At 37.2% G+C, this 13,283-nt stretch overlaps 2 protein-coding genes across 3 annotated transcripts in view; both read right to left on the reverse strand.

Moving 5' to 3' along the window:
* Window positions 1-13,283, reverse strand: part of LOC310716403 (antigen WC1.1-like) — a 149,595-nt gene that overhangs the window by 14,372 nt on the left and 121,940 nt on the right. The gene's annotated exons all lie outside the window — the stretch shown is intronic.
* The window catches only part of nudcd1 (NudC domain containing 1), a 30,623-nt gene continuing 29,182 nt past the window's right edge, over window positions 11,843-13,283 (reverse strand). The window contains exons 10-11 of one of the 2 annotated variants that reach the window (XR_014530567.1): window positions 12,648-13,250; window positions 11,843-12,503 (exon numbers count right to left, since the gene is read on the reverse strand). Coding sequence is in view for 1 of the 2 variants with exons in the window: in XM_083523656.1 (XP_083379782.1) it covers window positions 12,964-13,250 (287 nt within the window). In the remaining variant the exon portion in view is untranslated. Of the gene's footprint in view, window positions 12,504-12,620; window positions 13,251-13,283 lie in introns of those variants that run through there. The other variant, XM_083523656.1, reaches the window with a different exon arrangement.

Here is a 13,283-nt window from a genome sequence, read left to right on the forward strand (position 1 = left end):
CTGAGCACCTGATCATCAACATCCTTTCTCTGCTAGTGTTCTATATGGTGGATGTTCAGCTGTATACATTAGGTAAGAAAATGAAAATTTGCTTTGTATTAATATATTAATTAGGACTGTCAAAATTAACATGCTAATAATAAATTAAAACCTTTAATAAACCACACATTTATTCACAACATCTTCTTTACAGAAATAATCAACTCCATCTAAAACCGTATTTTTAATCACTAAACATTTGTTTTACTGATGTGCCAATGTCTCAAATCAGCACCAAAATCATCCATGATGCACAAAATCTACTTTTTTTTTTTACATTTTGTGTCATTTTTTTCCTAATAGTGCCAAAACAAACTTAAATTACTTTTTTTTATCATGCAGATAAGAACAATACATCATTCAAATCTGTAAAGGGTTCATTTGTATACACTCATAATAACAACACAATGCTGTAAAATAAAAAAAATAGACAGGGAGCACTCTGTGCTGTCTTTGTCTCAGTCATCTCTCTTCACAGACACATAAATAAAACAACCTGAATCTCAGTAAATATTTACCTCATACCAGACATAATAAATATATGAATAGAAAGCTCGAAATATCAATGAAAAATGTTTCTTTTTGTTGTATTTTTAAAACCAATATTTTCTAATTATGTAATCTGTATGGACGTTAGAAGGGGTAAAGTTTCTCTGGAATCACCTCATTAACCGATGATTTACGTAATTTTAAACACCATAATCACTTTAAAACATTTACAAGAATATTTGGTCTTCATGCTCTATGTTGAGTCTGGTTTCACTAATAATAAGCATACATTTGCATAAAGCATCAATATTTAGCCATGTCCATGTTGATTAATGTATTATAAACATGAAAAGTATTAATTTAAGGTACATTTAGAACTGATAAAATTGTGTGATTATGTTGCAATTAATTGTGAGTTAATTAATGACAATCATGCAATGATTCGGGATTAAATATTTTATTCGATTGACAGCCGTAATATTGATATGACGTAAGGTCCAGTTACCAGCGTTACACTAAAACAGGTAGTAGTAATGGCTACTTTTTACTTAAGTACATGTCAGAGCCCAAACCTCTTTACTTTCACTTGAGTAAAAAAGTATAGTCAGTGCTTCAACTTTTAAAACATTAGTTTTTGTACTTCTACTCAAGTGAAGGATGTGTGTACTTTTGCCTCCTCTGGAACAAGGAAGGTTTTATGTATTACAGTCAGAGGATTAAAGGACAGTAAAGACAAGTGCACCTTCAATATTAGAGCATTCTCAACAATAGATCGTTCCTAGACTCTTAGACTAATTATCTCTCTAAAGAATATGTGTGAAGTCAAGCGACTGCTGGCGGAGGAAAAGCTGAAATATTATATAAACTCCACAGCATGATAAAGAGACACAGAAAACACCAGATTAGAATAATCACACTAATCAGATTTGATTAACTGCTACACAATTTAGTTTTTTTGTAGAAAATACAGAAATTCTGAGTGGCACAACACTAAAGCTTACTGCCAGGAAACTGCACATTCAAATTCACTACTACACATGCACATAGACAACATAATTGCCCCTGATGTCTGGGTGGGAAATATGGGATTGTTCTCTACCAATCAGAGTAATACTAGCCCATCACAGACATATGCGAGCTCATAGGCAGCGGTAAAGCTTATTAGCATGAAATTACGATTTGAAATCCAGCACTCCACATACCACAGACTGCATAATTGCTCCTGATCTGTGGGTGGGAAATCTGACATTTCTTCTCTAGCAATCAGAGTTGCTCTAGCCTATTACAGGCATCTGTAAGCTTATGTGAAAGAGAGCAGTTTGTGTTAGATCCAAGAGATCTGAGCAGCCCTGTAGGCACGATATAAGGCACGGATAGGGGTGCAAGTGCAGATTTTAAAACAGACAGTCGAATTAATTTCAAGCACTAAAATACAAAAAAATTGGCAAAAATTTATTTTTAAGCAGGCAGAAGTAAACATAATCTGCAAAACAGATAGAAAAACCAGAGGCAAAAAACAAGTTGACAACAAGACATCAATCATGAAATATTAGTCACTGGAACAGGCCAAATAGTGTATTACCTCTCAGTGATTTTGTGAGCAGGGTTCTTTAACTGTGCGAGTGTGGGTGTGTGAGTAATTAAGCACACCTGTGTTCAATCAGCCGCTTAGAGCCGCTAAACAGAGGGGTGTGTGTGTGTGTGTGTGTGTGTGTGTGTGTGTGTGGGGCTGGTCTGGGAGTTCACAGCAGTAATCTTTGAAGGTTGTGATGTTTGCTATGAATTGGCTGACACCATGTGATTTTGCATGAAAAGCCATTTGAAAAGATGCAACTGTTTTATGAGTCTCAGTCTTTATTTCTCACATGTATATAATACATATGTATTTATTAGCCAGTCGGGGGGAGTGGTGGCTCCAGCGGTTAAGACGCTGGGTTGCCGATCGGAAGGTCTGGGGTTTAAGCCCCGGTATCGCCAAGCTGCCACTCTTGGGCCCTTGAGCAAGGCCCTTAACCCTCTATGCTGACGTGGGGCTGCCTTCCCGTGGGCTCACCACCTGCAGGGGGGACCGTAAGGGACGGTGCTGTGAGGATTGGGCAGCGGTCGAAGGCGGGGGCCTGCTTAGACTGCTGCCCCCTGACCCGAATTACGGATAAGCGGGAGAAAATGAATGAATGAATGAATGAATTATTAGACATAGAGACAAGTAAAAAGCTACAGCATGCGGCCCACTGCAATGTTTAGGGTGTCTGGAAACTAACAATAGGAGATAATAATAATATATAACTAATTAAATGCATATTAAAGACTAAGAGTTATGAATGAGTATATGAACATCCTCTTCAAATACATGTAATGTAGTACATCATGTATGAACCCTCACCTAAAAAAAAAAGAAAAAACCCTGGGCACTATTCTGGACACACTACATATAAAAGACAATCAGTGTGCTTTTTTTGTGTGAATATATTTGTCAGTTGTAAGTAATTGTTATTAATTCAAATAACACTTGACTTTAATATTATGGAAAAAAATCACCTGTCATCTGTGTGTTAATTCTCAGCATAAGGATGCTTTTTAATAAAAAATAAATAAATCAAGGAATAAAAAATTTATAAATAAATAAACAAATGAATAAATTAACAAACGTGTTACATTGCACAATTAAATTCTTACTCTATAAACCTCCAAGCAGCCTTTGACATAAATTAAAAACATATGGGAAGAAGAAAGTTTACAAATTACAAATATGATGATAATGCAAATGCAAGACACAGAAGTGTGTACGCGATAAAGGGTGTAATGTGCAATGTAACATCATAGAAAGTTCTGCAGAGTTCCCTGGGTCCCTGTTGCGTTTCCTATTGAAAAGGTTTGTGTGTGTACAAAATATGCAGAGGTAGCATTGTTGATATTTGTTTGTGAGTGTGTGTATATGTGTGTGTGTGTGTGTGTGTGTGTGTGTGTGTGTGTGTGTGTGTGTGTGTGTGTGTGTGTATAGGAAAATGGGTAAGAGTAACCTAAGACCATCACAAGGTTCGAAATGGAGGTCCACACACTAAAGATATAGGACTATAATGTCACTATAAACAGTAGTTATAATACTTTTATTTAATTTAATAATAAGTCAAGTCAAGTTTATTTCTATAGCGCTTTTCACAACAGACATTGTTTAAAAGCAGCTTTACAGAAATTAACAGTTAAGGTGAATGGTGTGTATTTATCCCTGATGTGTGTGTGTGTGCCGTGGCAACTGTGGCAAGGAAAAACTCCCTTAGATGTAATGAGGAAGAAACCTTGAGAGGAACCAGACTCAAAAGGGGAACCCATCCTCATTTGGGTGACATCAAGAGTGTGATCATAAATCTTTAAACAATAATCTTTAATAATAATACATATTAGGTTATACATACAATCCTGCTCTAACTGATTTAGTGTCATTTAAAAGCATTTTTTTATTAAATATTTTGATTTACATCTGGTTTTTTAGTGTTTTTATAGATTTCTATAGATCTTGTAAACTTTTTGGCTCTTTCAACCCCTTGCAGAATTTTTTTAAAGGACATATATTTAACAGTATTGCAATATAATATTTATATATTAATATATAATATATAATGCACTCAGAAGACTACATTCTGCCAATGCATTATCAGAATCAAAATACCTCATTGATCCCACAGGGAAATGGTTGTTATCAGGATTATTGCTGTTTTCATGTCAAATTTGAGAAATGGAGGTTCGTGACACTTAACTACTGATGTCCAGACTTCTGTTTTCATAATTCTAACTATAGCTATTGATATATGCCATATCACAATTCAGCCAATATGTTTGGTGAAACAAGTGGCTTTGGCTTTAAACCATGGTCTGTGTCAATGCTTGATTCTGATTGGCGGTCTCACTCTGTATACAACTGTGACTGCATGTTACTATGGTTCCAGTTGTTCGGCTCATTAATTTAGAACAGTGATTAACCTGACCGGAAGTACTTGTGTGTTCAATGGTCACTTTTATCACTGTTTTAACTAAAAGCGCTGCCTTTCAAACAACTGTAACCATAGTAACACACAGTTCCATACAGAGTGAGACAGCTGTTGTAAACATGTCCTAATGACCTTACTGAGCTGATTGGAGGATTTTTGCATGTCGTTTAACTTATGTGGTGTTTTGTAATGTAACAGGCTGAAACATAAGATGTATTCAATGACCTGGAGAAGAAAACTCTAATTATGAATATAAAAAAAATCTCCATACCCCCTGTCCTCTACATCTTCCTCTTTCAACCCAAACACCTGCATTTCCTCCTCACCACATCCATAAACCTCCTCCTTGGTCTTCCTCTTTTCCTCCTTCCTGGTGGCTCCATCCTCAGCATTCTCCTACCAATATAACCCATGTCCCTCCTCTGCACATGTCCAAACCATCTCAAACTCGCCTCCCTCACCTTGTCTTCAAAACGTCCTACATGCGCTGTCCCTCTAATAAATTAATTTCTAATCCTGTCCATCCTCATCACTTCCAACGAAAACCTCAACATCTTCATCTTTGCTACCTCCAGTGCTAAATAAGTGCTGTGTATGGTATGTGTACATTAATGTTTTACATGTCTGCCACTTTTACCATGTCTTTATTGTAAAGAGAAAAAAAATCTCAATGAATGTTTCTAGTAAAATAAAAGGGTAATACATAAATAAATATTATTGGTGGGTTAAGTTTATACTGCAGTCGCTTTTAGAAATCGCTTTTAGGGATTTCTATTATAACTCCACCCTAAAACTGATTGTGCAGAACAAACTGTAAGGCCAAGAGACTTGAAACTTGGCCAGATGGTAGAGCTTAATTTGGGGAGAGGCTGACAAAGTATTAACCCAATTGGCCAAAGGGGGACGCTCCATTCCAAAAAGATTTACGAATTTTTTTAACCATTACTCGTACACGGTTTGTCGTGCACTTAAAAGTTACATCCTTGCAATCCTTGGGTCAAAACAAAGAAAATGCCTATTACAGATTTGCTCTATGGAGTCAAAATTTACTTATGTCCAAAACCTACTTTTGCAAACTAGTCCTAGTTTTTTGCGCAATAAGAACCAAACCAGTGCAGAAATGTTCCATGGACAGTGAATATTAATCATTTTACCGTCACAAATGGTGAACAAATGTAAAAAATTGCTGTGCTTGACTACTTGGTGGCGCTATAAAAAACATATATACTGCTATGACTACGCAACCATTAGTCTAATCGACCTGAAAATTGGTGTGCAGTGTCCTTATCCAATATGTCACTAGGTTATATAAGGGCATTCACTTATCTCAAAAAACATGTCCGCCATCAGCCTATGAATTTGGAGCACCTATTACACAAGGTTAACGGAGGCCGATCGGAACGATACTCGGTGGGCATGTTCCTAATGTCTTTTTCCTCATGAGCTTCAATTTCTTAGTTGCTTGAACCCTAGTCATCACTACTTGCAGCTACATTTATTATTATTATTTTCCAATCAATCCAGTTTTTATTTTTGTTTTTAAGTATGTTTACAAGGCAACAGTGAATAAAATATATAAAAAAGAAAAACTTCTGATCAGAGTGTAAATCCCAGCACTGCCAAGCAAAGCCCTTAAACCTTAAATACGATTTTTAATATAAAAAAAGATTCATAGGTGGACATATGGGAGAAAAAGTAAAACTGCAGTTTCATTGAACATCATAGCACTTCCATTATTGATAATAAATGAGCATATTGAAAAGATGGTAAAAGATGACCTTTTACCATCTGGGATTTTAATATAACAGAAGAAGGGCTATCTATTCCATTTGTTTTCATTCAAAACACTTCAATTAGCTAAATTTTTGGCTATTAGTGTCTATTGATGTACACAATGCAGTGTAATGGAGCTTAGATATGCATTACATTCTTCAACTACACTATTTGCACTAATTGCTCTTTAGAGATTCATAAATAGTAAAACAGTATGGATCTATCAATAAGCAACAGTCTAGCAAAAATAATCAGGTGTGCAAACAAACAAGTGCCATGGTGCAGTGGCCTGTGGGAAATGTCGTCCCTGTCCATAATGTCAAGGAACATGTGTATTAGCCCTCAAGATAGCATTTCTGGAGGTTTTACAAAACCTCCAGAAATAAAGACAGCTTAAACATGTCACAGATGTTGTATTCACTTGGTGATTTTAGCCTGTGCCACCTCAGAGAAATCTCTTGATAGATGGCCAACTATGATTTGTATATGATCTTAGTCCTGGAGTACTAATATATTATGTTAACTTATACTGAACTAAAGAAAGTGATCAAGCGATGCAGTACATAAACAGTACAGCACCAAAAGTATGTGGAGACCTTTTGCAATTTTAAGTTCATGAATTAAAGCCATACCCATTGCTAGCAGCTGCAAAAGATCCCAGACATGCGAACTCTATGAACAACCTGTACTAGTAATATGAGTCATAACTCAATGGCTTGTTGACTTGAAACATTATACTGTCATGAGACATTTTGGGGAAATTAAAGTATCTAGGAGCAACAATAACTCACATCATGGAAGACTAAGTGAACTCAGAGAGCAGGGCTACCACATGGTAGTACATAGCTTGTAAAAATCATCTATCTTAACTGGCCATATGTTGCATTCCTAACTACAGAGCTGCAAATTGCCTCTGAAAGCAACGACAAAACCAGAACCGTGCATCACCGAGTTTCAGGGGATGGGTTTCCTTGGCAGAGCAGCTGTAGAGCACTACGCACAATGCCAAGCATCAGCTGGAGTGCTGTAATGCAAGCTGCCTGTGGACTCGTGGCTGTGGAAACGTGTTCTCTGGAGTGATGAATCACACTGCAGTATCTGGCAATCTGATACGAATCTAGGTTTGATGCCAAGCAAACGCTACCCACAGAAAAGTAAGGCTTGGTGGAGGAGGGATTATAGTCTGGGGTTGTTTAAGATTCAGGTTCCTCAGCTTCAGGGTATTGATGGTGCAACAGCATACAAAGACAATTTAGATAACAGTACTTCTCAATTCCTGACAATATTTTGGGAAAGGCCCTTCTGTTCCAATATGACCATATTCCTATGAACAAATAGCAGTTTTTGGATAGAAGATTTAACAAGGTGTGAACTAATCCCAGCATCTTGCACAAGGCTCTGGCTTCCAAGTTTTTAATGACATTTATAGTGCTAATTTAAATACTTCTGGTAGGTCTTTCGACATCGTGTGAAGACTGCTAGTGACTCGGGCGTCAAACGGAAGTTCATTCCACCTCTCAGGTGCTAGAAAAAAAATATTCTCGAAGCATACATTCCTTTTATCCTGAGAGATGAGTGGGATCAGTCAGGCAGTAGTTGAGGATCAAAGAGAGTGTGATAGAGTGTGGGGTGAGATCACTGCTGTAAGGTAGGTGGGTGCCTGTGTGTTTTAGGCTTTGTCCTTGAGCATCAGTATCTTAAATCTAATGGTGGATGCTACAGGAAAGGAGAGCCAAAGGAGAGATTGTAGAAGTGGGGTGGTGTGGAAGAAATAAGGAGGGTTGAAAACAAGTCATGCTTCTGCAATAGGATCAGTTGCAGAGGTTAAATGTTTCTCAGAGTCAAAAACTCCTGGGAACAAAGTGAGGAGTCCAACCTTTAAAATGGCAAAAGACTGTACAAGTAATTAAGTGATCTGTGGTTATGAGTGTGGCAAAGTCAGAATAAAAAGATGGAACCCCACGATTTCCTGCAGTGACCAACAGTGAGATCCCACCATTGAGATGTACAGAAATTAGAAAGTCAGATTTTCTCTTTCAACATCTAGGCTTGACTATTCTTTTTAACTTATTGGACACTATTTCCTGCAGACACAATCCAAAATCTTTCAGAAAGCTCTCCCAGAAAACTGCAGGCTGTTACATACTTTAGGCCATATAATGTATGCCAAAAATAAATCAAGAGTAAAGATCTACTAGATTGACAAATCCATTTTAAAAACTTCAAGGTTCATACTAAATAAATCCAATAATTTGGAGGGAGGCGTAAACTCATTTTCCAAATTAGAAAGAAACCGGACATGCACACTGGATAATGACTGTAAGGATGATCAGTCATTATACAATGGTATAGCCAATTCATCAAAAACATCAATTCACCATAGCAAATGTTCACCATCCATTCTTCAAACAAAATCAATCATGTAAAACCCTCAAAACCAATTCAAGCTTGTGTGCATTCCGATGAGTGTAACCATTGTGAGTATGATGACCAAGGGAAAAAAAGAGGGACTTTCAAGGGGTCAGATTAAATATTACAAATGACATGTTAGAATAAGCCACATAGATGTCCTCTTACATGTAATTAACCCCAGTAGACATAGATTACAGTGAAGCACATTAAAATGCCAACAAGATGTTAATGACACAATTTCTATGCATACAAACCGCCCAGTCAACTGCGCTCTCTAAACCCAAAACTTGTAATAACACATTCATGCATTTAAATAGATAATCTCCATCAAGGCTTCTCCAGTGTCCACGAATGTTTAATATCTGGTTGGCTGGAACGAGCCATGTCTTTCCTTTCATGCTCTTCTTAGTGGACCTACAGATCGACAGATTCGTTAATGCTCTTTCTTAGTTCTACAGGGTGCAGCTGCTAAAACCAAGAGCTGCTAAAAGATTACATTTGGGGTCATCTATTGAACTGCTATTAGACTAATTAAATTGAATTACTGCAGTCTATAATCAAATCTCCCATGAAACAAAAAAAAAAATAAGGCTTTTACAGCAAAACACAAGGAATAGTCATAAAGGCATTGTCCTTTTTAGCTGTGAATAAGAAAGATAAGATCTGCAAAAGTCCACACTTCAGAGCAAAGGGATGAACGAGCAGGGTTTTTTTTCTGAAGCAGGTTCCACCTTATTGTTGATTATATACTGTAATAGTACAACCTGGACTGTTTCCACTTTCCTCTGTTCCCCTTATAGCACAGGTACTGCAATGCTTCCAGTACGTGTATGTCAGATTTTTATTGTCCAATCAGATTTCAGCCTCTATGTGCTAACATATCAATCTAGTCTGCCCAGGGCCTTCAAAGTCAATGGTCCTTTTACCATAGTCTCCTAAATAAATAGCTCTGCTCCTTTTACCAATCAGATTTCATATTGTTCTCACAGGGCAGCTAGCTGGCCCAGAATAGCGTCAGCATTTTTCCGTCCTCTGATTGGTTGGTCGGAGGGAAAATGTTACAGCCAAGTTCGACTGGCAAAACACGTCTGTAGCACACTGCACACATGAATACATCCAAGTTAGACTTTTTTTATGCCTATGGAGGAAGAGAAATTTATTTGGTCTCGGATATACTTAAAAATCCAGTTCAAGAAAAGCTAGAAATTGTGATGAGAGGTCAGCCATCCTCGAAGCTAGCTAGCTTGTTTCAGCCCGGGAAAGGGATTGTTCGCCGCTTCCAGATTCTCTGGGCCTCTGAGCCTCTGAGGAGCGGTGCAAATTATGAGTCTGCATCTCTGGTGGGTAGTTTGTATTTTATTTAAAATTGTCATGTTATTAGACAAACATTGATTCTGAACGGCTCCAGATGATGTAGGTGGCACAGTTCAAATTTGATTTGATTTTAAAATTTGATTTAAGCTTTCCCAGAAGAGTGGCACTTTTTAAAAAACATTTAACCATATGGTGCTTTAAAAATAATGGTTCATAAAAAATTTGCCATTTTATAGATTTTATTCAATTCAGTGTGATGACTGATATTTGATTAGAAACGAATAAAAACCTATGAATCTCAGAAAATTTTTGTCCTCGTCTAAAGAAAACGCTCACTATTGGAGGAAGTTCTTGTTATAATGCAGTCTCTGTTATGGGCTCGGTGCTGGCTGTAGGGTGATACTAAATCTTCCCTCATCACTGTGTGGAAAAAATTGAACACCCCATACAGCGGAGGTTAATGCGATTTCAGCCGAGTCAAACAGTGCTGTTTGCATAATGAGAGAAATCCAGAGTGAACATCTTACCATGCTTTATTCATGCCTGACATTCTGTCTCCAAGTCATCTAGTGTCTCACTTCAGAGTGCCGCTGAGCCGAGACTTCTGCAGCTGAACCAGGTGTTCAATGAATCATTAAAACAATCACAAACTAACAAATAATTTCTCGAAACATCAGAAAAACTTTCTTGGTGCCTGGAAGTGTCTTATTTGTGCTCACTATCACTGATGCCACACAAATCTCAGGAGGAAATCTTTCAAATAAATTGCTATTGCCATTTAAGATGATATTATTTTATTGCTGCAGCATTTTTATTTTTTTTACAAAGTGACAAATATTAACACATCATTTCAACTAAACGATCCCTTATTTCGAATGGCATTCGCCTAAAATACATCCTGAATAAAACGGATTGAAAGGAATGGCTTGGGTACATGCCCAGTTTTCCACTTGCGTCATTTCTGCCAATAAGCTGATATGTGGTGCATAAATGTTAGTTATGAGGCTATAACTTCTATTACTGCTACTTTATGTGAGGCTATACTTTACACTGCAATAGGGTTATGAAGCTATACTACTATATTATACTAGAAAATATAACCAGCGATTAGTAACAATCATGCAACCTACACGATAATAATCAGTTTCCTGAAATTCTATCAAGGGTCCAATTTGTTGCTCACAAATGTCTGGATCATCAAATAACACGACCAAACCAACAGTTTCATTTGAATGTCTCAGTCCACTTCATGGTAGAACAAACTTCTCAGTCTAGTCATCTTTAAATGTATAGGGAATAATGAAAAGGAGAGTCTTTTATAGTTTTTGAGACTCATGCATGTTTCTTTTGTTTCTATAAAATAATTGTACAGTGAATGTCAGGAAGAAAGTTTTGTGGACAGATGAGACCAAATTGGCTCTAACAAAAGAAATTATGTAAGCAGGGAATGGCAGAGATGATATTAACAGGCTCTATACTTGCAGTCAACGCTTAATAATTTGAGCTTGTTCTGAGCAGAGAAGGTGAAAAGAATATTAAACCAACATGGCTACCATTCCATGCTTCAACACTATGCAGTTCTGTCTGGACTGCAGCTAACTGGGACCAAGTTACAGTATGTAGGAGTTATTTAGAGAGCGAACAGTGGGCTGGAGTGTTATCTATCATGGAATAGCCTCTCCAGTCACTGCACTGTATTGGGATGAACTGAAAGTTCTGAAAGAAATATCCAACAAGTGAAGAACACCTTTGGCAAATTTTTCCCAGAATCACGGTAGAGTGTCTCAGCCAAATGTTTGGAGAAACAAACGGTCTGGAAGCCGAGTGTGTAAAGCTGTCATTCATTCTAAGGGAGGATTTTTTAAAATAAAAATAAAGTGTAACATCTGTATATTTCTTTGTTGCACAGAAACAAAAAAGCACAAAAAAAGACTATGTGTTTCCAAACTTCTTACAGGCACTGTATTACACAATTGTTTTTTATTTGTGCTACAAGCCACAACACCATATGGTTCTGCGCAAAAGGAGTTCTGGAGTCTCTCATCAACAGCCAGTTTTTTCATACATTAAATCATTCGTTCTACAATATTTCTTGATCCATTGAAATACCTTCACCACATCGGGAACACAGCCCATCAGTTCTGCTAGTGTGTGTGTGTAAATGAATAAAAGAACATCAGTTTGTTGAATAAGGCAGCCATTCTATTACAGGAAATTAATATCCAAGGCCATGTAGAGAGAAAAAACAATGAATAACTGTCAAAGGAACCACCTTAGAATTAACAGCTTTTATATATATATATATATATAAAATTAAATGTACACTCCTGGGCAACCAAGACAAAACAGGACAATCCCAAAATAGCAAAATATGAAGCTTCTAATCAAATAGATGATGTAGATTAGTATTGATAGATGCTTCATTTGATGTGTGTAAATATGAAAAACCTTTTACAAAAAGAGGAATCATTCTAGATGAGCTTCAATCAGCTGATGACAAGTTGAAGAATTTTGTGACACCAGAGGTGTTGAAATTTCTCGTCCAAAAATGTAGATTATCATGATTATTTCTTGGTGTACAAGAAAACCATATAAATGATTTTTTTCCCTGTTTCTAGGTTTTCCCTAAACGACTTCTCTGCAGCAAAAGTGAATGAACAAATGGAGGCACAGGGGAGACGCATTTGTTTCATTCTTGTTCCTTTTCTGGCCAATGAGAAATGTTCTCAAGTCTATTCAAAGTGTAGAATTTTGTTATTTGGGGCACTTTTTTTTTTTTTTTTACCTAGGAGTGAACATAAACATTTGCATGATGTTAATAAGTGGCTATAAAATGTACTATTATATAGCTCAAGTGAAAAAGCAACATTTGGACACCATTTGCTTATTGAACCCAAGTGGAAAACCGGTATATTTGATTCGCTTTAAACACCCCACACACCTCGTCTCTTTAATTATTCACCTTCAGGATGAACATATTCTTGGATGTTAAAATGAACAGTCTTTCATTAGATGCTCTAAAGCCCAGCACAGGATCGTTAGACTCCAGACTTGCTACCTGCTGCTTGGCAATCTGGCCAATTTGGCGGCCTTGCTTGCGATTGAAGAGCACCGTGTCCACAGCTGATGGCTGCCGGTAGATGAAAACTCTTCGCACGCACTCAGCCAGGGCCGCGTACGAGAAATTGGGGGCGCATGTCGCGAACTTTTTGTCCCTCTTTGAAGCCTGCACGTAACCTGAGAGCGAGCAGAACAAAGGCGTTTTAGACA

The sequence above is a fragment of the Silurus aristotelis genome, assembly GCF_946808225.1.
Source record: "Silurus aristotelis genome assembly, chromosome: 21".
Lineage (NCBI taxonomy): Eukaryota > Metazoa > Chordata > Actinopteri > Siluriformes > Siluridae > Silurus > Silurus aristotelis.